A 26227-nucleotide genomic window follows, 5' to 3' on the forward strand; every position below is an offset into this window, starting at 1 on the left:
ACAGTCAATCGTAACGACGGAAGTCTAAACCCAATCTACGCACGCTCTTTGTAGCGATTACCCAAGCGCACCTGAACTACTCACTTCTGTGGATGCATTCATTATGAACAAGGTTTCCGCGCTGGAAACCGAGACGTCAGTACGTTTTTGGTTGAACTGGTCGGCGTCTCTTTTTTCTTCCGAATGTGCCCTCCCGGCCAGACGGGATTCCGTCATGCTCTCGGCTTCCTAATTTTTCTTGACTTCTGCGCTTTCCCTCACAAAACAATCCTCAGGAGCGCTGACCACACGCACATTTCTGCGAACCATCCTCCACAAGCACGCGTGGGTAACTATGCACCAGCCTTTACCCGCGCAACATTAAACAGACGAATTTTGACGAAGCGGAAACTTAACTGGTGTTGTAGCTATTTGATGCTGTCACCAGTAACGTTCTATTTTCACAGCAGAGCTGTTAAGGACCCCCCCCCCCTCCCCCGTGGTTGATCAGTGGCTATGGAGTTGTGCGGCTGAGCACGAGGTCACGGGTTCGATTCCGGCCGTGGTGGGTGGTTTTCTGATGGAGGCGAAAAGCGGAACACCCGTGTTCGAGATTTCGGCACACGTTATAGATCGCCAGGTGGTCTAAATCAATCCGGAGCGCTCCACTACGGCACGCGTTATCGCTTGGGCAGCATCGGCGCGTTAAATCAATCAATCAATCAATCAATCAATCAATCAATCAATCAATCAATCAATCAATCAATCAATCAATCAATCAATCAATCAATCAATCAATCAATCAATCAATCAATCAATCAATCAATCAATCAATCAATCAATCAATCAATCAATCAATCAATCAATCAATCAATCAATCAGTTAGCTGTTTAGGCCGACACAAACCCGTCCGGCGGAGACGGAAAACCCAAAACGCACGTGAGCGCGTGCCTCGTGGCAACTGCCATGCGTTCCCAGCGTGACGCACCGGCCACTACCTTCGTGCCGTTGCTCTATCGAAAAAAAAATCCGGAGTGCAAGTAAGCGCTAGCCTCGCGGCTACAGCTCGGAGTTGTCCAAGCTTACGCATGGCCTTACGCCACATGAGGAGCTCCCGCTTTCTTCGTCGTCGTAGTTTAGTGATCGGCGTACCACGGATCCGCCTCACCGAAGTCAACGACGACGAATCTGGCAAGCCATCCTTTTACGTGAAGACGGCCCCCGGACCAGCTGACGAAGAAGTGCAGGTCTACCGACGTGAGGATGCTCTACAAGAAGATCTGCCCTGCGGGGCTGTGCCGTCGGAATACGACGACGAAAGGTAATACGAGAATTGCTACTGAATAGAACACTGCACATAGTTTAATGGTCTTTGCTTTACAGCGCCATCCAAGACCACTTTCTACTGCTGGGATCCAGCTGCTCCCTCTCTTCTGGGATCTGCTGTCAGTGGGGGGGGGAAAGCTGGGTCGACACCCATCTCTGCTTTTTCTTGAGCTTGCACCACCAGTGTAAGCTGTGCTAATCTTTCTCTTTTTATTTTTCGAAGAACCATACGTTAAAAACTCTGTTTTGTAGAGGCTGGAATGTCTTTTTCAGCTGTGTCAGTATACGCCAAGAAGACGAAAACGCCGATTTCGTTCCATGCACATCCTAAATCATACTTTTGACAAAAAGTACCATGTAGAAGCGGTACCAAAAATTTAATAGTGTCAATTCCTACCTTTGGTCAGCCCTACAAGCTTACCTCAGATCCGTAGGAATTGGAAAGACATTGCAAGATTTATGCGTTTCAAAAATCTGAACGCACTCAGAAACATCGTCACACAAGTTGTCCACCTGAGCGTCTCTCCGTGTTCGTCCCTTAAACGTTGCATAACCACGCAATTTCTTTTTTTTAGTTCAATAAAACGTCATGGCGCAGGTCCAAGACAGGTGTTGCGCTTCGTGAAAAGCAGGCAGTCAAAATGCTCTATCGATTCGATGGCGCTTTCCCGCTCTGTCCTGACCGTTTTACACGGGATTTTCTCTCTAACGTTTAGCACCATCTTTTCGACCAGTTCTTTGCTAAATTTTTATTTCAAAAAGAGTCGCTTCTGCAGCCATTTCCTTTGTTGTGTTCCCCTTCATTCTTTTCTAAAACGACCGCGAGTCCTGTGAGAGGTAGGCTGACCGCAGTGGAGGGAGGCTTGACCCCGTCAATCTACAAAGGAAAACACTGGCTGAGCCGACAGTGTCCAGTCAGGTGACGGACAGCCTGTGAGTCAGGGTGCAATGGCACCTCTCGGTTGGAGCTCCGCCCTGATGGAGTAATCACAAAACGCTACGTGACCGCCTTCAATGCCCAAGCTCCATGCGAAAAAAAAAGCCTGTGGGTGATTTCCCTGACACATGAGAAGCATATGCGTTTCATTTGTGATGGACGAACTTGGAGCCGCTGTCAGCTCTTGTCAACGGCTCCAGCACAAGCTCTGTAGAGTTAGGTGGAGTTTGCCTGGATTGGCTACCTCTTTTGTGATGGTGGCTTTCGTCAGGCGCTTCCTGAGGCGAGTTCTATATTGCTTTGTATTGAAGAGTATGGGCGTCGTCAAAGTGACATGGGCACGTGTGGGTGCTGCGTTTTTCAAATGTTTTGGTATTGTGTAGGAGGGGATAATGTTTCAGGTATTGACATTTTTTTGCCGCTGGTTGTACAATGGCTCATCAAAAAAGGAAGGTTTCTGTTTGTTCTCAATTCGACTTGCGGTTAGTTTTACCGAAAAATTCTTTTTCGTAAACTTCTGTGAGAGCTACTCAGCTGACCTTCAAAGAATTGTATAAATATTTTTACCCAATTTAAATTCCCATCCCCAGAGAATTTGTTTTTTTTTCTTATGAATCACGGGTAAACCCCCTTTTACGGGTAAACACCACGGGTAAACGCTACCCGACGCCAATTACGGGTAAACACTTTTTAACGCACGCACTGGATATTGTTGTAGTTTTTATGGTTCATTGCTGCTTTCAAGGCTAGTGGTCTTTATGAGCAGTTTACGAGGCAATCAATGGCGCCAGCGGCACTGCAGTTACGGACATTAGAATCTGTTATTGGAGGTGATTTCTCCATAGCGTGGTGCGAATGCTAAGTAGGGTGTACTGCCGCTCTATGTACATTTAGCGCTGGTTTAGGTCATCTCGCCGCAGCCAACAGTGTGCAGCGCGTTGTTAGGCTTGTACAGATCTTTGTGCGCATGCGAAAATAAGGGTATATATTCATGTTTGTCTTTTCAATAAAATTTATTTGAAGCTCTGTGACCTCATTGCGTTTCGTCCCAGTCTCGTCTGTTGGCGCAGTTTTTCGTGTAAAAAGGACCATCAGAGCCAGAAGAGGGTGTGAATGCGAATGTGAAGGAGGGCGAACTGCCACTCCCTGCATGTACAGCACAGGTTTAGCTCCTTATAACAGCAAAAGCTTCCTTGTGGGACCGATCACATCCTGCCAAAAAACTAATGCCTTTTCCCATAGAGCGATTGGTCCACCGAAAAGCTCTGATAAGGTATCTAGCTGGACACACGGCGCGTTCGTGATTCTGGGCTTCAGTTCTGTTAAAACGGCCACTTGAAAATCTCGAAAACGGTAACACTTGTAGATAAGACAATACACGCATTAACCACGAAGAGGTAGTGCAATGGTATACCTTTATCTCATAAACCACGCATTGATGTACGTTTACATCGTTCGTAGATGCGCTTACTTAGTGCCCAAAAAAATTGTCGCATGGTTTCGTTCTTCGTTTTCGATTTGGGTCTTTGAATGTTTGACGATCGACTGACGTAGGACGCACTATTAGCTAACGTTTTGACGCACTTTCGACGCAGTTATGATGTGAGAAAGCTTTCAGCCTTCTCTCAACTTTCTTTAGGAAAGGGTGGTAATTTTTTTTTTGCGATGCCAGATAAGCCAGATGGACCATCCCAATGGAGGTGGCTAAAAAAGTGTTCGGATAAAAATATTTGTTTCCTGACGAAACTTCGCACGACCAAATCCAAGTACTTCAGTGGGGTAGCCAGATGTAGTTTTCAAGTGATCTTATACGCCGCAATAGGAAGAATATAGGGAGAAAAATAGGAAGAAGTAGAGACCGCGCCCAAAGAATACCATAGTCATTTTTCTGCTTAAGTTTAACCGAAAGGTAACTCGACTCGGTCAGTGAAAATTTTGGAAACTTTTAAGGGGTATTCTGGCACCGAAGAACCCCCTTTTCCCACGCCTCTGTACCACTTGTTAGCCGGGTGGTCGTGGTGGTGGTGCTGAAAACCTTCAATAATTTGAGCTGAGGGATGTGGAAGAGGTCCCTCCCTCACAGAAATTACGTGACAACCTCGCTGTTTCAGCCCTAGCGAATTGGTGGCGTATCCACTGAGTGAGGGTGAAATTAGGATCGCAATATGAACATCACTTGTTTACCGCAATACCCTTAAAAGGCATATCACTGAGATCAAAGTGGCCAAATAGAACAATGACTAGGCCAAGCATAAGATTTGACACGAAAAACATGGTCTGCACTGTGATATCGCTCAGTGTGTTACCGCTCAGTGCCCAATTATACTTCGGTATCTGTAAATCGCCAGGCTGCTCCTTTCAACGAAGCGATGGCTAATTCAGCTGCACTATGGTTAGGGAGACCCATGGACGTTTTCTTTTTCTTTTATAAGTGCTGCCGGGGCTCGAAATGAACGCTATGATTATGACACTGCGGCACCGCAAAGTGTTGGGGCGTTGTATCTAGATAAAATTCGCTGAAACAAAAGGTCACATGGCTACTGCCCGGCGAGGCAATTATGAGAATGGCGCCTGCATAGAAACTGCGATAACATAGAGGAACTAGTTAGAAAAAGAATTGCAATAAAATAGAATAACACCCCGATAAGTTACATATAATATCTATTTTTTGTCAGCTGAGCTTCGGTCACGGCAACCAACAGAGCACTAGGCCACTATGACTTTTCGCCACTATGTCCTCAATTGATAACTCCAAGTAAGAAAACAACCAAAACGGAATCAAAAAAGTACTCCCGGGTTTCAACCTCCACAACAGCATCTCCAGCAGCATCTACACAAACAGGCGCGTTCTTTTGCAAATCGCAGTATTTGAACAGTGATAATGACGCGAAGACAAACACTCCTCTCTGCAAGCGAAACGAACACAACATAAGAGAGAGGTTTAATGCGGAAAATGCGACACAGTCACACAGAGGCACACCACCATCCCAGCACAAAGAACTAAACGAGGCAAACACGGTATTCGACTATTCAACAGAGCCTAAATGTCCGTAAGGTAAGGCAAGCAACGCGGCAAGAGGGTAAACATTTGTCTTGCTGAAAACAGCAGCTAAAGAAGCACCGTTCCCTCGCAGCGTGCGCGCGGTTGCAACGACCAACTTCCGCCGGACTTCCCCGTTAGGTCCAGGTGGAGAAGGTGCATGTTCCAGGGCCGCCTGTTCCCCGCGACGTCTGCTCGCTTGGCCGAGAACTAAATTGCCCCCCGAGCGCCACACAACAAGCCAGAACGGTCTTCCTCTCCGACAGCAAACGGTGTGGGCACCGCCGTAAGAAAGGCGCACGTGCGTCTTTTCGGCTAGGGGGAGGCTTAAGCACAGGCGGTGAAGATAAACGCACCGTGGAAGCTAGTAACAAACGGGCGGCAAGACGGCCACGCGCCGTGGCGATAAGAAGGCAAAGAAGCGCGAGAGGAATCAGGAGATGTTGTGGGACTCGACATCCGGGGCGTGCAAAGAAGTTCCAGCCCCGCTACGCCACCGCAGCCGGGTTCTCTGGATGCCGAGAGTTCGGATAGCCAAGCGTAAAGGCAATACTGCAGACGTACGCGGACACCACGTGCCCGCATGTATGTATGTATGTATGTATGTATGTATGTATGTATGTATGTATGTATGTATGTATGTATGTATGTATGTATGTATGTATGTATGTATGTATGTATGTATGTATGTATGTATGTATGTATGTATGCCTGTATGTATTAATGCATGCATGCATGTATGTATGTATGTATGCATGTATGTATGTATGCATGCATGCATGTATGTATGTATGTATGTATGTATGCATGTATGTATGTATCTATGTATGTATGTATGTATGTATGTATGTATGTATGTATGTATGTATGTATGTATGTATGTATGTATGTATGTATGCATGTATGCATGTATGTATGTATGTATGCATGTATGTATGCATGCATGCATGTATGTATGTATGTATGTATGTATGTATGTATGTATGTATGTATGCATGCATGCATGTATGCATGTATGTATGTATGTATGTATGTATGTATGTATGTATGTATGTATAGGAAAATAGAAAACACTCAAAGAGCGCGTAGAAGTAGTATGAGTAAATACTGGGAGACACGGCATGAACAATTACAAAGAAGATTACATACGGGTTTGCAAGGGCATGCCTTCATCAGAGTAGAGTTTACATCCCATTATTTGTGTAATGTGACGTTCGCAGATTGCTCAGATGCCTATATAAGTACAAATTGCTTATGCCTATCATATATAGGCATCCGCAATCTGTGCATATTTCTTACTACCTACATACTGACGGCATTGCCTATTCCCGCTCCGCTATTCAAATTTTCCGTTAAACCCCGTCTGGTTTCACCCATGCTATTCTTGGATGTAGTTCCCGGCGCCTACCGTTAATGTTGTCGTACGTACACTAAACACCGCGAGAAGATTCGGCGGCGCGGAGGGTTTTCGCTTCCCTTGGGGCTCACACTTTCATACCGGGAGGTTAGGCGGCATGAGTTGCACTAGTTGTTGGGGAGCGCTTCGGTGATTGTGTATGAGATAGCGTATCTCAAAACGAGGAGCTCGTGCGCTGGAAACAATAAAATTTACGCTTGCTGTTTTTCTTCCCCTCGCTTAAAATTGACTTTGAATTGCGGGCTTTCTTTTCCTTCTATATGTACTACGTGCGGCGAGTAGAAAGGCGTGGACTTCGAAAGAAATTTGGCGAATAAACTTTGCAACCGCGATCGCTGAATTCGCTTCAGGGAATTTAAAAAAAACTGTAACTTCACACTGACGGCGGTGCGATCGCTTTCACACTGTGGAACTACGTCGCGGATGTTGCCGCCTATATCTATTAAATATTTAGTACTAGGTTTTTGAGTTCTCTGATACAGTTTGTGTGGTGACAGGAGCAAAGTAAAGTGACGAAGACTGCATAGTGCCGGGTCAACACACGAGAAGAGGCACATGATCACTATTTCTGTATTTTTGCTATCGTTGATAGGCAGAACAGTTCTTAATTAAAACCGTAGCAACGTTTATGACTTATCCCTAATAACAGCCTTTGAGACGGGTCGGTTTTCGTTTTCGCCTGCGCTGAAAGAAAATTTTAGACAACGAAAAAAAAACTCATTTTCGCAAATCAGCAAAAAATAAATACACCTGTCATTACAAAACGATGGAAGTTAATATTTCCTGCGCAACTACAATTATTGCACAAACCGTAGGATCGAGACCACCAGCATTTTAGAATGAAGGCATAACCTTTCACCCGGCAGGTGTCGAAACCTTATCAACAATAAAGGCAGGGGCTGGGCCAACTTCACATTGTTTTACATATCTAAAATGAAGGAAGCATATTAGGATGTGATTCGTACTAGAGCACGGAGCCGTATTCTTGATTGCATGCTTTTTTGCGCGAACTTGACAAGCTTCGCTGTCGGAATATGTGGCAACAACCGATGACTTCTTACATCAAGTGCGCAGATTGAGAAGGCAGACATTTTCTGACATAACGATTCGATACTCAGTTATACCGGGGTCGCTACTCAAAACCAGAAATTAACCTAGCCGCAAAAAAAAAAAAACACCTAGAAAATTTCATTGCGGCTGCGTTTTGCCGGCAGAAGCCAGTCATCAAATTTGCCAAAGCAACCCCTACGTGCGTCCGCAATTTGTTTGCTGTGAGCCGCTCCAAGGGTGTACGCTTGCCATTAAGGCAAGAAAATAATTTACAAAACAAACCACAATCAATTCGATACTGTGTTCGTCCTTCCGCTCCCTATTCAGGGTATATAAGTTATTGGGAATTGTATAAGTGCTCTTGTTTTGCAAAAAAAAGAAAAAAGACAAGCCGTTCCATCTTGTCGTAATTATCTGCCCTTAATTGGTCTGTTTATTAGGCGCAAATTAAATAATTCTTCATCAAAGGCTGCATTCATATAAAAATATAGAAAGAAATGGACACGGCCGGACTCATCACTCCGCCTGCGGGAATTCCAGCGCTGGGACAATGAAGTTTTATTCGCAGTATTCCAATAAGAAAAGAAAGTGTGGAGACAGCTGCACTCTGTATTAGGACGTCTTCAATTATCTGCCTCCATTGGGAGAACGAAGAAAAAAGCAATGCGCAAATAACAGAATATAGGCAATGTTTAAGGGCTTCGAGGATTTTGAATCTTACGTTAGGCCTTCGCATCTTTACGCCATTTTTTTTTTGCACATTGCATTTTTTTTTCATATCGTATCCTTATTCGGATCTTAATGGCGTGTGTTTATGTTCACACATCGGTAATGTTTCACGCTTTCCGCAAGATGTCGTATCTTTATATCTTTATTTTACGAATAAAATTTGCGGAACTGAAGACTTACACTTCAAATTGTTCACCTGACCTATTGTTGGCCCACCCTGTATCTAATACGCGCTGTCCGAAACCTTTGAGTAAATAAAAATTAAGTGCCTCTTCCCCCTCTAACGGCGACCATGGTTGAACAGGAAGCTTTCTCGTGAGGGATTGCTCGGTTGTCGTCCTAGTTTGGACTTGGTTTTGGTTTGGACTTTGGCTCGTTGAGCTTTGACTTGGGCTCGCACGCAGTTTGGTCTTTTGAAGACAGTGGCTTTGACTTTGACCCTTCGCCATTTGATTTCGCACGAAGAAAACTTCGCGTGTCCATTCATTGTCGTCGCTAGACGGAGGGCCACGTGCAAGATTTTTCTGTATAATTTTGCCCGTCCATGCACCCCTCTCCAAATCTGAACTGATCCAAGCTTGCAGGAATGGCGTAATGGAACAGACGTCGTCTTCATAACGCGAAGAACCCAGCTTCAATTTCGACAACGGGAAGCGTTTTTTTTATTTTACTTCACCCACGATCATCATCATCATCACGGAAAGTTGGCTTTGCTGCAGTACGTTTTTGACGCGTGATATGGCATCAGTGAGACAGAGGAGCTCCGCTTTAAAAACTAAACCGAAAGGAAAAGTGCGAATTTTTGTTTTTTGCATTTGAGATTCCTAAAATGGCTTCAATGGGGCTCAGATGTCTCGAGTTTGCTGCGCACACAAGCACGAATATGATTACGACTTGAAAGGAAGTAGAAACAAAAACAAACAATCGGACATTGGGGTTGCAATGATCCAATGTAACTGACCTATAGCAACCACATATTGCAGACGCGTCTTGTGAAAAGAGCTGAGAGCGTTTTATTCAGGGACTCATCCCCAAGACCCAATTACTAATGTAGTTGGGTCTTGGGGATGAGCAGAACATAGGGATAAAAATGTTTTATGCTCATATTACTTGTAGTTTGTTTTATGCTGCATTTTAAGAAGTCGTGTCTGTATCGTAAGCGCGTGTGTGCGTGTATTTTTTGGTGCCCTACAAACGTCCAAGTAGGCTCTCAGATGGGATACGCGGAGAAGACATTTATGGGCTTGCCAAAGTGAACGCTTATCTGACTTCAGACGCATTTCCCGGCGAACGGGCCAAGATGGGCCGTGCCCTGTCATACTATTCTTTTTTTGTTTTCTTGGTGTCCCACCGACTCGCGCAGTGGCGCCTTCAAAACAAGAACCATTGTGACATGGCCGGCTGGCAGCCGAACGTAATAGTGACAGCCGACCGTCAGAGCGTTGTCTCGTTCGATGAAGAAGAAAGAAAAATAATTGAACAACGATAAAAGTGAAAAAAGTAAAGAAGTCTTCAAACAAGAGAACAAGGACGCGTCGAGCGGTTGGTTTCGATTGAGGAGCAGATACTTGGGAGCTCAACCGTGTCAACCTCGGCTGATTACGGCATTGCGTAAGTTTCGTATGAGTTTTCTTGTCTGTTTGCGCATCAAAGCCAGGACGTGTGTTTGATAAAGTCGACATTCATTGTCGTTTTTTAGAGTGAGAGAATTTAGTGAGTGAGTGAGTGAGTGAGTGAGTGAGTGAGTGAGTGAGTGAGTGAGTGAGTGAGTGAGTGAGTGAGTGAGTGAGTGAGTGAGTGAGTGAGTGAGTGAGTGAGTGAGTGAGTGAGTGAGTGAGTGAGTGAGTGAGAGTTTGAAGACAGGACACTCGGTCTAAAAAGACTCCGGAGGGGGTACTGCTGCTGAATATTGCAACGAAATTCAAGACCTTATGCATCGAACTAAGGCTTTAGGTGTTTTACTTACTCCATACGGGGTAAGATTTGGCTGATGAGAACTTTCTTCAGCAGTATATTTGCCGAAATTGGGTAATAGCCTCAAAGCCCCTCCATTCATATTGGGATTTCACGACGAATAAACCACTTGTTAAACTGTAGCCCTTATCAATATAACAGACTTCCAGTGTAATTTAAACGCTTATCTATACTGCAGTGTACTTGCAACAGGAGTGTTATCTAAATGTGATCAAACACGAACACTAAATGTGTTCTACACGCCTACTATTCCTTTATATGCTTTCAGCTGGTACGTGGGGCATGATTAAACTCGCAGAGGGTGTCTTCTGAAAACAATTCACTTTCGTGGGAAATACTGAACATGGGGCAGCGTGAATTGCTGCGCAGTTGTCGCGAGACACAAGGGTAGTTACCTTTGCGGATGGTGCAAGCCTTGAGGCCCCTTTAAATAAACATTGAGATCCAACCGAATCGGCGCCTTCAGCAGGTGTGGCGGACGGCTGAGAAACAGGGAACACGTGGTAGCAGTGCGGGAATCTTCATATCTCACATCATCTGCCAGATGCTCTCGTTGTGCCAAAGGTTTGTTGATCTGGAAAGCTTTATTCATAACTGGTGCTAGAAGACGGCTGTTAATAATCTTTCAAAGCTGTACTTTTTTTGTGAAACGCGGGTGCAAAAATTTCGGAAAAAGATTGGCCGGGGCCTCTGGCACTCCGAAAATATCCAGAAATATAGAAACTTTGGGGTAGCAGAAGGGATGCTCGTCAGGTGTTTCGGAGGCCCACGAAATATAAACAATATTCTCAGTGTAACGTGCAACAGGTTTTTAAACAGAGTATGGAAATGAATTATTAAAATCTAATAGCGATCTGGCATGCGCAAATAACAACGTTCAAATCACCCGCACGGGACATTTGAAAGTGCATGCCATTTTTGTTGGTCAACTAAGAGATATCTGCGTCTGGTAAGGCGGCGCAGTTTTTTTCGGTAATTAAAAGAAAAGTAAGGCTATACCACTTCAAACGCAGCCACCCACAAATAACCCCATGCTTTTAGCTTTCTGGCTCAGCCGCACACTGGTGGCGATGGTTGGCGCCATTATAACACCACCAAAGTCTGTTGCCTTTAGAGGACGTCGTGAAATGACGCTGTGAATTCTTGAAATCTAGCGCGACTCATTTTGAGGGAGCTCCGATGCTGTAAAGGCAACTAATCAAACTGAAGTAGTTAAGACTCAATTTTCTAACCTGCACTGAACCACGTGATCTCTTAGTGTAATCCCCACCTTCCCTTGTACTGATGATATCCGCCTTAAATTCGTTGCGGCCACACGTGAGGTCGGAGCTAAATGACCGGTCATGACGGCTGCATTTCCGACGGAGGTGATCTACAGAAACTTAAACGGGAGCGAACTTTCACTGCTGAATTGTTAACAGCCCCAGGTAGTCTAATTTACGAAGTACCCATCTCATACGAGGTCGTTGGTGAATGTCCGCCCGTGTCGGCTGTATTCTGAGAGAGGCGGAGTGCATTAGGTCATGTTGGAGCAAAATTTGTATCGCTACTACATTTTTAGGAGCCTCACTTACTCTTAATCACTAAGTACCTTTCTCCTACCACGCGCATACTAGCCAGCCTGTCTCTTAGGTGCTGTAAATTTTGAATTCCAACTTCGTTTTGCCTAAATAATTGCCGATCTGAGCGACATTAGAGATGTTTGCACCGGTGTCACAAGCTATGTCTTTTTGAGCGGTCGACGTATCTTGTGAGTCAAAAATGGTACCATGAGTAACCTACAATTTCTGTCAGTCAGCAATATTTTGTCGCGATTAGTTAGGTACCTGCAAAACGAAAAACTACCAGGCTGTATTGTCAGTTTGAGAGGTCTAAGAATACCGCCAATATTTTGATAATCTGGTTGCACTGCTGTAATCTTCGGCATCGCGTATCATGTAATTACGCTAGACACATGGTTCGCAGACTTGCCAAATCGTGGAAAGTTTCCACTTAGATGGGAGCACCAGCAGCGCGAAGAAAAACGAGGACTTTCGACCAACGTGAGATACTGGATATCTCTGGCAAGGTCCCAAAGTCTGTTGAGATCTTTCTCTGCACAACATTAGCGAGCAATTAGTCTCAGCTTGGAATAATATATTGAGTAATATGTAGTGCTTGCTTGGTTTAGTGATGCGTCAGAGATATACTGCTCATTTAAAACTAGATTACTTGGTCTTGGGAACTGTTGCATAATATGATGACGATGAAAAAAAACTAAGCGCATGTGTTGCAAATGCTCTACACGATATTGCGTGATGTAGCCATTAGGCAAGGATGTTTAACCTTTATTCTTGACTGAAGAGGGTAATTCGGTCCACTGTAAGTCTATTAGCCATTAGCTCAGCTTTCCGCGGATTGATTACACTTCATAATGCTCCGTAACGCGTGTTTTTTAATGAGGGTACACGTGAAGTTGACGCAACACGCATCGGAATGTTTTAGACGACTTCCGCATCGACTTATTCACGTGAAAAATAATGAATTCTACCCTAAAAAGTCGGAAGTATCGTCACAACACAGCGACAAAGAATCTTCACAACCTCAAAACACTTGCTTTGGGCGCAAACATATAGAAATTAAAGCGTGCATGGCGGCTAGGTGTAAGTGTTTTTGTTTGCTTAGGGTCACGCTAAAACGTTGTCTGCAATAGATTTCGACTGCATCGCGTGACCGCTGCCTTTTCTTCCTAACCGGTTATTCCCTAGGTGCAAGCGTGAATTATATATCAGATGGAAGTTTCCGCTAAGCGCGCTGTTGACGTCCACTAAATTCACCGTTTTGTTTCTCGATAGCCATGACAACCCCAAAACGTGTACTCCTCCGGATCACGGTATTCAACAGCTCAATATTTTCCCGGAAATATCGACGCCACCGTTACATCTACCCTGCGAGTGCCCTCACTGTTTAAGAATAGCGTGACGGGCACGCGAGTAGGGCAATTTCGCCATAACGCGAATATAGTCGCGTGACTGAACCACACTTTAATGGCTATTCGCTCACCGTCGAAGCCCGACAGTGAAATGAAGACATAAGCGAATCGGTTTAAAAGTTGTTTCAATGTCTTGCCGTATCCGTAGTGGCTCGCATAGAGCTTCGGTGCAATTTATTTGCAGCCATGGCGCGTTCCTGTCGCTTTAAAATATGCAGCAAAAAAGTGAGTCCAGCAGACAACCTTTGCAAGTAATTTGCCTCGAGTATATCAGGCCAGGAGTAGGCCGTCGGAAAGTCGAAGATATGCTATTCCGTATCGAGTTAGGGGGTAATTTTGTAGTTTTTAATATTTTTTCTTTTACAAAAACTCTTTATTTTCACAAAGACTAAGGGTACGGGGACAAAAGGTACACATAAGTACCTGACTGGGTCCCCGCTCCCTTATTTGATATCAATTTCCTCCGGTTACAGTACGTTGTTTGTAAATATATGAATACAGCATACAGCACTCTTCCCATTTTGATACAGCGAACATTGCCGCTGTGTTAGAAGAAATGAAGGCAATGCAGTTTCTGTTTCATCGCGGAACGCACCCGAATTTCACGTTGGGCGAGCCCCTCCCTGCAAGCAATCTGTCCCGTCATGTTTAAGTCGTCAATCATTGTACCTAGCTAGCATTCGATCCCATGTAGCTTTGTTGAAGACAAAGTATTTTAGGAATGTTCCAGTTGTGTTTAGTTTGGGCGTTGTTTGGGCGCAATAAATGAGTAGTACTGCAAACAAGAGCGGGAGCCGGGAGGCACGAATATGACATGTTTATTTTTGTTCGCGTCACTCGTAAACCTGAATTTATAGTGTGACTTTTTGTTTATTCATACTTGAAGCACATTTCCTTAAAACCCGGAGAAAAAAACCGCACACGAGGCGCTTTTACACCATTTTCAATTGTTGTTTAGGGCTGCTTAGATTGTGTGGTTAACTTTAAACTATTCAGATGGGACTTCAGTTACCTAGAATAATGTGCGAAATTGGAGCACGGTTGAACCAATGTCAGATTTTATAAGCCATAATCAGGGAGCGCCTCCGTACAGAGACAAGGTGACGTGCTTAATTTGTTTGTACCTATAGAAGCACTTATTCAATAAAAATGTCACTTCGCTGGCGCCGCCGAAAACATTCAATCATGTATCTCGTGAAAAGTAGTTAATATGCCCCAGCACGTGCTACATGTGAATTTACTGACATTACTATAAAAAAAAATAAAAAATCCCCACAATAAAATAATCGTCACAGTACCTTTTAGCTTTACGCTAAGTGACTGAATTGGTAGGTAAAATTTTCCCGATGTCCATTTGGTTGTCAAATTTATCTTCACGCGCCCATTAAACATGGCTTAGTATTTGCATAAAGGTGGATTTTTCCTTTAAGTGTCCAGTATACAGTGAAGCAAGCTTTGGGTTTTTCAGAAGGAACAACTCAAAATACTCGGGAAAGTTGTTTCCAAAGAGAAACTTTTGTGTTTTCACACTAAAAATGATTAGTGCTGTTAGGAAGAGAATGGGAAAGGTGGGATATTTTGTGTACGAAGAACTTGAAGGGAACCATTAGAACAGTGCTGCAGAGAGGAGTGCGAAAGTTGCTTTTTTGCGAAACGGAGCAGACATTTCATAGTACAAATTGGCGTGAAACCGCCTCTGCATTTTTTGGAGCCTTTATTTTAAGCCGCGCTTCTAAAGTAAGGAAGGTAGGAAGGAAGGGTGCAGAAGAAAGGCGGGAAACCTGGCTAGAGCCTAGGTTGCTATCCTGCACAAAGAAAAATAGGCAAATACGAGAAAGCAAACAGTGAAGAAAAGTTTGAGCAGACAGGTATGCCCCGCGATGAAGCACTAAACGTTCACGTACAGTGATTGTCACTGGGGTCTTTCAGTCTACAGTCTGGTGCTTACGTTCGTCGCCCGTATGAAGCATGCGTTCCTTAGTCGCCTTCTGAACTGATGAGGGAGAAGGCGAGTGACATCGAATCTTCTGACGAATCTTTTCTGGGGCGCCGAAAATGGCCGTCCAGAGTCCAGGTTCCTTAGTGATGATGATAGCTTCTGTGTTTCAAACGAATAGCGTGGCCATTCGCATAAAACGTGGCGTATCGTCTCTGGCGTGCAGCACGTTTCACACTCCTCACTTGCTGTCATTCCTGTCTAGTATGAGTAATCATTTGTAAATTCCAACCCTTGCAAGAGACGGCAAAGAAGAGTTGCGTAACACCGTGGGAGGCTTAGTGGAAGGCGACGTTGCAGGTGCGTGTCAAGGGGACCAACGCCTGCAGATGTGAATTTTTTTGTTGAACATTGAGAGAGTGTTGTTTCCCGGGCAGTTACGCGGGGACCAAAGCTGCGTCCATCCTAGACAATGGAATGCGTACAGTCGTCGCTGTTTGATGCGCCAAACAGGCGCCAGCGTCCGCACTTTCGTTGCCGACAATGCCGCAGTGACTGAGAAGCCATTGCAGAATGACGTCATGACTCTCCTGGGAAGCACGGTTGCACACCATCCTTATTTCTGTCAGTAGCTGTTTGTGAAGACAGGAGTCACTGTAGTGCAGGCTTCGAACCATAGAAGATCACCGTTTTCCAAATAGAAAGTTATAAAATAGCCGACTTTTTACTTGCTTAAAGCCAGCATGGTGGTGCAATTATTTGGTCGGCTTCAATCGACGGCAAGTCGCGGTTCGCTAGAGTCATTTCGCGGATCCTGCAAAATCAGTCACTGGAGCGCCGTCCGACCACTCGGCGAACGATGGTATGAGTCTAAATGGGTCGTATCAGAGTGCTGACGCAGGCTTCAGTCAGCGGTACGACAACAGGAGGTCGAATGTCTCGAAGTGGCTTGGGGAGGGCAAGTGCATTGAATTGAGGTTCCCTCCCAATTAGAATCCGTTCACATAAGCAGGATCCGCAAGAGACCTTACAGAGCCTGCTAGCAATGCACAGCATGGAGCGAAAGAACGCGTTTCTCATTTGTTGAACATCGGACATATGCTTCCGAAAAACTCGCCGGTGTTTCTGTGCCTTCGCCCATTTAAATATTTAAAAAATAGCCCTTCTAACCAAAAAATAATTTCCAAAGAAAATGCAGCTGGGAAACTGTGAAAAAAAACTCGGAAGATTTTTTTACGTTAGTTATTATATCATTCGAATTTCTTCAGCTTGAATTGTGCTTGGTATACTGAGACAAATTGGACGACGAGGAGACCTGGACGAAGCGCAAGCTTGCAACGGTTAATTACAAAAAAAAAAAAACAAGATGAAATACATATAGAGTATAGACACCAGGGAGCGATTTTGAGTTTGCGCGGGAAATATCGATAAGAACAAAGATGAACAGAAAAGTTAAAATGACAGGACTACTTATACGACTACCAAGAAAGTAAGCACGGGCAGAATGCATGTGGGAATGACTGCCCGCAAGATGCTGCCTCATTTTGGTGGATCTCTTTTCATCTCGTTTTGTTCTTCATGGGAGAGCAGGATTCACACACCCGTCCGCTTCGGCGATTATGTGATAAGCTTCTATGATCTCGCGTCAGATCATGTCTGTTCCACGCGCCGAGATGTGCGTGTGCTGAAACTGCGATGTGCACTCGCATGTTTTGCGTTTTGCGAGTTTTGCAATGGAGTACTAGATTTCTCGTTAGCTGTGTTTGCTTTGCTGCGTATCCGTGTTCTCTGAGGCTTCCTTTCACGCAGCATTTACTTTGTTCAATATACGCTTTCCCACACGCCAGTGGTCTTTTGTATACCACACGCATAATAGAATGAAGAAATTTTGCCGGTGTTTTATTATTTTTCACCTTGCTACCTTCAGTTCACTTTCCCGCACACACCTTTTAGCTTGGACCGTGCAGAGAAAATCGCCGGGGGTATTAGCAAGCATGTAGCGTACATGAAAATAACGGTGACGAGCATCATACACAACGGGCAAATCCCCATATGTGGGCAGAGGCAGCATGCCAATGAGGAAGTCGATCTCGTACGGTAGCAGCCTCGCGGAATACTCGCTGTTCACTGATCCCTTCGGCTCGGTCCTTGTGCGCTGTCGCCTCGTCCGTGAATAAACACCCTTTGAATCGGACCGTCCAATATATATAGTTGAGAAAATGGTTGACTCATGATTAAAAACACAAAAAACACAGTGGTTTACTGACGTTTCGACTGCAGGAAAGACTGGTCCTCCATTTGAAACGTCCGTTTTTTGTTTTTAATGGTGAGTCAACCATTTCCTCAACTGTGGGGGTGGCGCTGGGTACCACCCCCAAGTGCAGGAAACAAAAAATACCTTCCCATAAATACCCGAGAAAGTGGCGGGGAAACAGCCCCGCCGGTAGCGTAGTGGTCATCGCACCATACCGGTATTCAAGAGGTCGTGGGTTTGGATCCCCCCCCGGTGGTCATTTTTTCACCGCTTTCTTTCTGTGTCAAAAAATTCTTCATCTGTTTCTATGACCTACCGCATTCTGCCCTTTTCTTTCTGAGGGTTTCTTGACTGCTAACCCTTATTTCTGTCTTAATTCGTCTGAATTCAACGAGCCCCCCATTTTCCTATTCTGATTCGCTATATCTATCTATCTATCTATCTATCTATCTATCTATCTATCTATCTATCTATCTATCTATCTATCTATCTATCTATCTATCTATCTATATATATATATATATATATATATATATATATATATATATATATATATATATATATATATATATATATATATATATATATATATATATATATAAATCTAGAGAAAGATAAACTCACAAAGCGCGCAGAAATAGTATAAGTAAAGAGTCGGATACACAGCAAGAACAATAACAAACAATGTTTACTTACGTAGCGGCAATGGGACTTGCCTTCATCAGAGTAAAGTTACATGATTATGTAACTTTAATCTGATGAAGGCAAGTCCCATTGCCGCTACGTAAGTAAACATTGTTTGTTATTGTTCTTGCTGTGTATCCGACTCTTTACTTATACTATATATATATATATATATATATATATATATATATGTGTGTGTGTGTGTGTGTGTGTGTGTGTGTGTGTGTCTGACTGTCTGCCTGTCTGTCTGTCTGTCTGTCTGTCTGTCTGTCTGTCTGTCGACATTTTTAGCCTCATGAAGTTGCGCGTACAGCTTACAGAACGTGCAATGCCGCGCTGTAGCGGGCAGTCTTCTGTAAGTACGTATTGCGCCCTTGCTGGAGCGAAACCACGCCTAGGTCGACCCTGACATGGGGCCACAGCGACGGTCAGCGCCTGTGCATTCCGAGGCAGCTGCCAGAGCGCCAACGCAGAGGCGCCAGCGCAGCGAAGGAGAGAAGAGAGGGGAGACCCGCGACTATTGATCAGCTTTTGAGCGGGCCCCGAAACGAGCTCCGGAAGCCCTAGGGAGAGAAGAAATGGTGGTGCGCCATTACGGCTCCCGGAGGGGGCGCTTTTTTTCTAAAGGCCGGTAAACTACAATTCTAGAAGCCGCAGTACTCAGGTGCCGTTCCTGTCCGAGTGTATAGACTGTGAATTTGAACGATCAGCGAAAATTGTTGTCGGGGCACTTGATGGAGAAAGGGTCTGTATTTTCGGCCTATCCTTGTTTCATTCGCGAAATCTTTTGCGACCATTTATTCCGCGCTGTTGGTCTGGGAACTTTTAGCTGATGATTGGGGGAGGGGGCAAAAGCTGCGGAAACCATATAAATATATGTAAGAGAACTAATAACAAGGACAATATTAGTTGGTGCGTTATTTGTAAAATTAAACAGCGCGTTTAACAACATCATGTCTGGTTGCATAAGAACACATTGCGACGGGAACAGGAAGCAATATACTCATTCGTTGCACGCATATGTGTGTGCTCTCCCCTGATCGAAGACGTGAATATAATCAATGGATTCTTAGAATAACGTGTGCGCGAAATTCACGAGAAATTTAGGATTAGGAAAAAAGAAGCAGCATGCATACGTGCCAAATAAATAGTTACCTTGACAACTTCTTCCTGAATATTTTTCACATTCTCATACGAAATTGACAGTTGGCCGTCAGCTTACCGTGTTTTGTCTGTCTTTTTTTGCGGCTCATTAAAAGCTCTCTATAGATTTCTTCAATTAATGTAGAAGGTGGAGACAGCGGGCGCGCTGTAATGTTTTATTTTGATTTTATAAAATCTTCATTGTGTTGCTGCAGGTGGTGAAACAACACGAACGCCAAAGAGTTAACTCCAGGCCAGCAGATCCTTAAGCTTAAAAGAATGGAATGAAAATATAACGCTCAGAACGAGAGGCAGAAGAAAAAAGTAAAAATAACCGTAAAAAGTATTCAGATCTTTGTTCTTGCAAGAGTTTTTAAACACAGTTTATCTCGAAATTGTAGTAAAGGGAAAACCTTCCGCCGGATAGGATAAAAATGATACCGAAAATGCCGACAATTACGCAGGTCTTATTTTCATACCTTAAATAACCACACAACCCCCTCTTGCAATGATGTAGAATGTGAGATGAAAGAGCTACAGCATGTTTTTTAAACTCCCTGCGAAATAAAAGGAACATCTCTATGTTTACCTTTATCGTCCTTGAAATCTGCAGGAAAAGATGCGAAAAGCTTCTTTTCCGAGTAGCTTGGTAAGTGCACGAAACCAGCCGAACGTCTTATTTGAGCGCAAAGTTCAGACTTGTGCGCGCGTATTGTTATCCGCTTTTTTTTTTTGCGTGTATCGTAATTGGATTTGGATTGGAAAAGGCTTTGCAACTTGGTCGGAATAATTCTGAATGAAAGAAGCCAACCCACGGCAGATGGCGTCGAGAAAAAAAATGCTTCTTTCTCATTATATAAGTGCTACAACAGATGTATAACCAGCCACCGTGCTAGACATATTTTAACACGAAAGTGCTTTATTCTGGGATACACAAAGATTTACAGACGTCATACTTGTCACGGAAATGACGCCAGTAACAGAGCAATCGGCCTGTAAAGGGTGCACCCCTGCACACATGGCCTTCTTGCGGGGAAGCAACCTTCAGTACTAAAGAGTACGTTATACTTACGGTTGTTGGTTGTCGGTTGTTATAATTTAACATGAAAGTGTTTTACGCCGGAATACCCCAAGGTTTCACTTACGTCATATTTGTCCCGAAAATGACGCCAGTACACCTTTGCAGAAGCGACCCGCCAGCAGGACGTCGCTCGTCAAACACACCCACAAAACAGCCGCCGGCCCGAAAATCATGCTCAGCTGCAGATTTCGCTGCACATTTCCTTTTCGTGTTTTACCGATTCCTATGACAGAGAAATCAACCACAGTTTTTTTTAACCAGTTACCCGACCTTTCTGCCAAATGAGCTCTTACAAACGTTTGTCAGCTGGTAAGCAGTAAAACTTGCGCACTCGCGTGAAGCAGAAATTCCGCTCGAGACCAATACTGAGAGTTACTACGGGCGGAATGGGGAACAAATATATTTGCGATAGAGCTAAAACACATTGGGAACACACTTTCTCCACCCCCTGCAATCGTTGTAGAAATTAGTTGTTCGTAAAAAAATAAGATAAGGTGCTTAAATAAGGGAAGGCCAACCTTAAAAAAATGAGGGCAACATGAAAAGCGTACCAAGCAAAACAATGAAGCTTTCTGTGTGCATTTGAGCGTGTGTGTACTTAGGTGTGTGCACTGCGTGGAGTCGCTACAGTGGTTTCACACAGCGTATAAGTTTCCCTCTGAGTGCCCGATTATAGAAATGACTCGATAATTGAACCGGGCACTACTCACTTAATCACCGCGCAGTGTGCAATGCCACAAGAACCAGCGCTCGACCACCACAAAACGGTAGCCATTACACTCGGCTTAACTGAGGCCTACAGAACGCTATTCGTGGTCATGGGGTAAAATTGTGCATGCCTCAGGTGCATGCAAGGCCAAAGCCTTTCATTTGCATGTTCATTCGCTCTTTGTGTTCACGTAGCTTTCTCCCATTTTAAGCTAAACATGCAACCTTCTGATGCCTTTTTTTTGCTAAATCTGGCTTGGCGAGCATTTGTGCTACTTTAGAAACATCTGGGCAGGCTGTTTTAGGCATCGGACTACGTTCGCGTAGTAGGCTGTGCAGCATGGGGCAGCGTGTGATTTGTTGAGATGAGATGATATCGCAGTGCGCGCTTTAATTTTATGGCGTCAGCTTTTATCAACGCAGTTCCCACAACCACGACTGAAGCTGCGTCAAAAGCCACCATCTTGGCGCGTTCACTTCTGTTCAGAGGCTTATACCCACGCTGAGATTGCAAATTGGCAAAAATACCAACAGCGGGGAATACGGGCACGTTTGTAGTTAGCTGACCTACTTATTGCTGCCTTGCCTTGCTGCTTTACGCTATCAGACTTAACGTGAAATTGTTGACGAATTCTCAACACCTACGTTTTGCTACCGCTAACCTTTTTTTTTTTTTAAAGCGAAGCTTTCTTAGTTGGACTGATGGTATCCTGTGAAAAAAAAAAAACCAGTGCATTTAACCATTCACCGGTTCGGTGACCGAGAAGCTCTGGTAAGATCTCTGGACGTACGGCGCGTGCGTGATACCAGACTTTCATTGTGTCAGGACTGTCACTTGAAAATGGTGAAAAAGGAACGACTTTCGATAAGACAATACAGGCATCGACCGTGAGGAAGGAGTAAAGTAGCATGCCAGTTCATCTCACAAACGACGTGTCGGTATACCTTCAGTTCGTACGTAGATGCATGTACTTGTTGCGCGAAAAATTCTTCCTTCTTCGTTTGCGATTTGGGTCTTTGAAGGTTTCACAATCAATTGGCCGAACTTCCAGCAAAGGTTCTGACGCACTTTTGGAAACATGATCAGCAAGACGAGTGCGCGGATGACTCAACCCCTATAAGGTAAAAAAAAAACACACACGTGGGTTTGGGTTAATGCCTGCCAGCTTTATGCTTTATCTGTTCCCCCTCACTCTTTGCACCGCATTTTCGCGAAAAACTCATTACTAGGGAATGCGATCAACAAATTTTTCTGCCCTTTCGTTTTTCCGTTTTAGATGATATGGACTAAAAATTACAAGCATATTCAGCGTGGCACTTTTACGATGTGCCCGGTGAAAATAACGAAACAAAAAGGTAAGTTTTAGAGTCTTTTTGTTCAGGATATTATTCAGAATACCGAGTGCTGGCATAATATTCTCACGAAAGTTTTACGTTAATTTGCTAAACATTTTTGAGAACGCCCCAAAACGAAAACAAAGAAAAAAAATCACGCCAGATCCACGGAATTAATGATGATAAGTGGGGCGAAGCTCGAGAGGGGGAGATCATCGGTAACCGTAACTCTCCCGTGAAAGTTCGCCCATTACATCATTAAGAAAGACGTAAGACTGTGTGCGTACATTGTACAAATCAACTTTTGTTTTCGGAGTCAATGCTCCAAGGCCCAGACCTGGTGAAAGACCCCGCACCATCGAGGACTACCCCGCACCTCCACCACAATTTGTCACGTAGGATGGGACACAACGGTAAAGAAAGAACTTTTATTTAGGGCGAACTTGTGCCCGAACAAGACGAGAGGAAACGAGCAAAGGTCCTTGCGTCTCGTTCGATCTCCGAGAACGACTGCCTGCGTTCGTGGCGTGATCTCTTGCGTGATCTCCCCCTCGCAGTGCACGTGCGCTCGCGCCTCCGTTGGCGAACACAGACAAGCTCGCACTCCCGGTGCCGAGTTTGCGCTGCCGGTTGCAGCCGGTTCGTGCGCGTGCAACGCGGCCCACTTTATGACATCTCCGAAAGCATGCGGCGGTCACTTACCACGAGACACACGGGATGGACAGACCCATGGCTTTAGGAGCTTCGCCCCTAAAAAACATGCTTGAGAACTACATTCAGAAGTTCACTAGTAAATCAGATTAGGCGAGTAAGCCACGCGAGCATATTTCAACTGCAATACACAAAATTATACTTAAAAACTCCCCCCTTGCCCCTCATGCCCCCCCCCCCCTTCCGAAAAAGGAACTAACTGCAAAATTGGTATGGCTGAAAAAGCTCTCTGCAATTTGCTTTAATAGTAAAACCAGCCAATTAGGGACGTTATGACCAGCCGGTAGGCGTTTACTTATTCCTTATTAACCTCAGCTGGACCGACTGCATGCGGTCGCTTTCCGCTGTCGCTTCTTGTTTGTTTGTTCATTTTAATGTTGAAATATATTGGACAAGGCTTGAGGTTACCACATAGATTCAATAGCTACATATTCCTGCAATAACAAGCATTTACGAAATAAACCGCAACAAATAGAGCCCACAGAAACTAATGCAGCATTTACGGAAAGGTATACATAAAAATAAATTGACAGATCACGAGGGCTATTCCGCTCGCTTTGAGCGTTTACATTTATGTACCCGCACTGCAACCGGTAATTCCTGACAACGTAGAAACCATTGGCAGCTACAATGTGGCGACATGTTGTCAAACTTAGGGAACGCGTTAACTCAGGCTGTTTCGTTGTCCTGACAGCCAAGGACGCGTGCGGTTCGTGCGACGGCTCCAAATGCTCTGCGGCTGCGAGAAAAAGGTGGCGGCCGTCATCTCTTTCTTTTTTTTGCAGAAACAGTTGCTCGTGTAATGAAGGTTAAGTTGCAATGAAACAAAAGCTCCTACAAAATGTAATGGTGCCGGAAACCGCTCAACATTGTAGTTAAGATGACAGAGCATTGTAGAACGTGACGTGCAGTAAAGGCGTCTAGAGAGATATCGTAGCGTGAAAGAAAAGTACGGCTTAGCCCACACCGGATGGATTCACGTCGTTTATAGTTCTTAGTAATAAAGTATACAAAATATGGTGAATGGTCAAGAGAGAACCATTGAACAAAGGCATTAAGGTGCACAGAAACCGGACAATATTAAGACGCCGTTTCAACAACGACAAAAACATTAATTTGCTTTGTTACTATTTCTATGGAGGATAAAAAAGATGTTATGTCTTTCTTCACCTTAAAAAGGACAGACGATATAAATGTCTATATACGCAGTATGAGAAAAAGTGAGACACATGCCTAGAACAACAAGAAGGACGTTTACTTATGTATCGGCAAGGAACTTGCCTTCATCAGAATAAGCTTTACAGCACGCGTCCGAAGGCTGGAGATTTGTCGTTAGTCGATCCAAAGATATTGCGTGCAAAAGGTACCGCCAAACAGCCGTTAGCCATTATCGCTGCCGTGACATGCCTGGAAGTTCGCGCTGTGGTGCAGAGTATTAGCGCACAAGTACAAATAGCCCAGTTACGGCTTCGACGTGCTCAGAAAAGAACGCCTAATGACATCGTGTCCGCGAATAACGTTTCGAAACTTGGATACTAATGGCGTTGCACGGACAACCTTCCGCGTGCTAGAAAATCATTTTTTTTTGTTCTTCCGCCTCATGGTTCCCCGTTTCAACACGCCAGCATGACAGAAAAAAAGCCCGTAGCACTCACCGGCAGCCGTGTCATTTCCGGCTTTCGGAGATGGGGCCGCAAGAACCACCGAAGAATCCGGCAGGCCTCCCCTTAGGAGTAGAAGCACGAGAAGAAACAGCGGCGAGGCCGTCATCGTGCTCGACGTGAGGCTCAGCACGGGTAGCACCGTCATCACTCTCGTGCTGCGTTCCAACTCAACTCAGAGGCAGCGGTGGTGCTCCCGTCGTGGTCGCCTCGGCCGAAGGGCCACACGAATGCAGTACCGAGTCCCGTGAGTCCTAACTCAGCTTACGCAGGCCCATGTTGAGAGCGAGCGCGCTGCTCCACTGCGACACGACACGCCGCCTGCCGCAAAGCCAGAGCCCCGGCCCGGAGATCGCACGCACTCCGCAGCCCTGGCCGCTCGCCCGCAGGGTCCGCGCCCCGCTCTGCTTCCCGCGATCGCCGCTAGGTGAAAGCACGTGTCGCCTCTTCACAGCGCCACCATCAGTTTCTCATTCGTGGAGTTCCATGTGACCGTGAGCGTCTGTGCGTGCGGGTCCCAGCTCTTCGATCTTCTCTCTTTTTTTTTTTTTGCGTGTGGCTGCGCGCATTTTGATGAGAGATAGTTGGAGAGAGACGGGTGGGCAGAAAAACCGGCAGAAATAAAGCTGAATCAAAAATCTGCGCTGGGACCTTGAAGCGTGGCGCCACCTATAGATTTGCGCAAAAGACCGCTGTGTTGCCTCCGCTGTTCGGTTGGTAAAAAGGCAAACAAACCACGTGGCGCTCGATCAAGCTTCCCGGAACAGGTGATTAGACGGCGCCAGGAACATAGTCGCCGCAGTCCTTTAGTTCATATCACCCTCCTTGTAAAGCCGCAATGTACACATGCCAAAGGTGCAGGCCGCATTTTAACGCCCCCGGCATCTATTGATTCTGCTTGAAACGCAAAAAAAAAAACGTTTGTTCCTTCTAAAGTTATCCTGACTATATTTTTACGTGTACTACACAAAGTTGTAGTTTGCAATGTGCATTGAGACCAATAAAATGTCCAAGTTTTTTGCATATCTCCCAATCAGGTACTGCACAACAAATTGCTTCAGCTGAATCTACACAAGCCTTCTTTACGTCCCTTCCAGGCAGAGATTCCCATAATGTATCATGATTTGCTGATGCTTTCTCTTCTATTTACTGGTGGTGCCTTTTAAGGCTATGTTCTGAACCCTTTCTTGCCTCCTAAATTTATTAACGATGTTTGTGCGGTTTTAAATGAGCCCACCTTTATTCCATGTGTTGACCAGGGCTTTTGGCCGGCTTTTATCGTATTTCTGAA

General features: G+C 44.9%; 1 protein-coding gene across 1 annotated transcript in view; it reads right to left on the bottom strand.

The window, feature by feature from the left end:
* LOC144179132 (uncharacterized) overlaps positions 1-25306 on the bottom strand; it is a 233001-nt gene extending 207695 nt beyond the window's left edge. The window contains exon 1 of the mRNA XM_077707362.1: positions 24931-25306. Coding sequence (XP_077563488.1) covers positions 24931-25084 — 154 coding nt within the window. The 5' untranslated portion in view covers positions 25085-25306. The remainder of the gene's footprint in view (positions 1-24930) is intronic.
* Positions 25307-26227: the final 921 nt, after the last annotated feature.

Source organism: Haemaphysalis longicornis, unplaced genomic scaffold (genome assembly GCF_048455015.1).
Source record: "Haemaphysalis longicornis isolate Haplotype H1 unplaced genomic scaffold, Haemaphysalis longicornis Haplotype H1 scaffold_4, whole genome shotgun sequence".
NCBI classification, from domain to species: Eukaryota; Metazoa; Arthropoda; class Arachnida; order Ixodida; family Ixodidae; genus Haemaphysalis; species Haemaphysalis longicornis.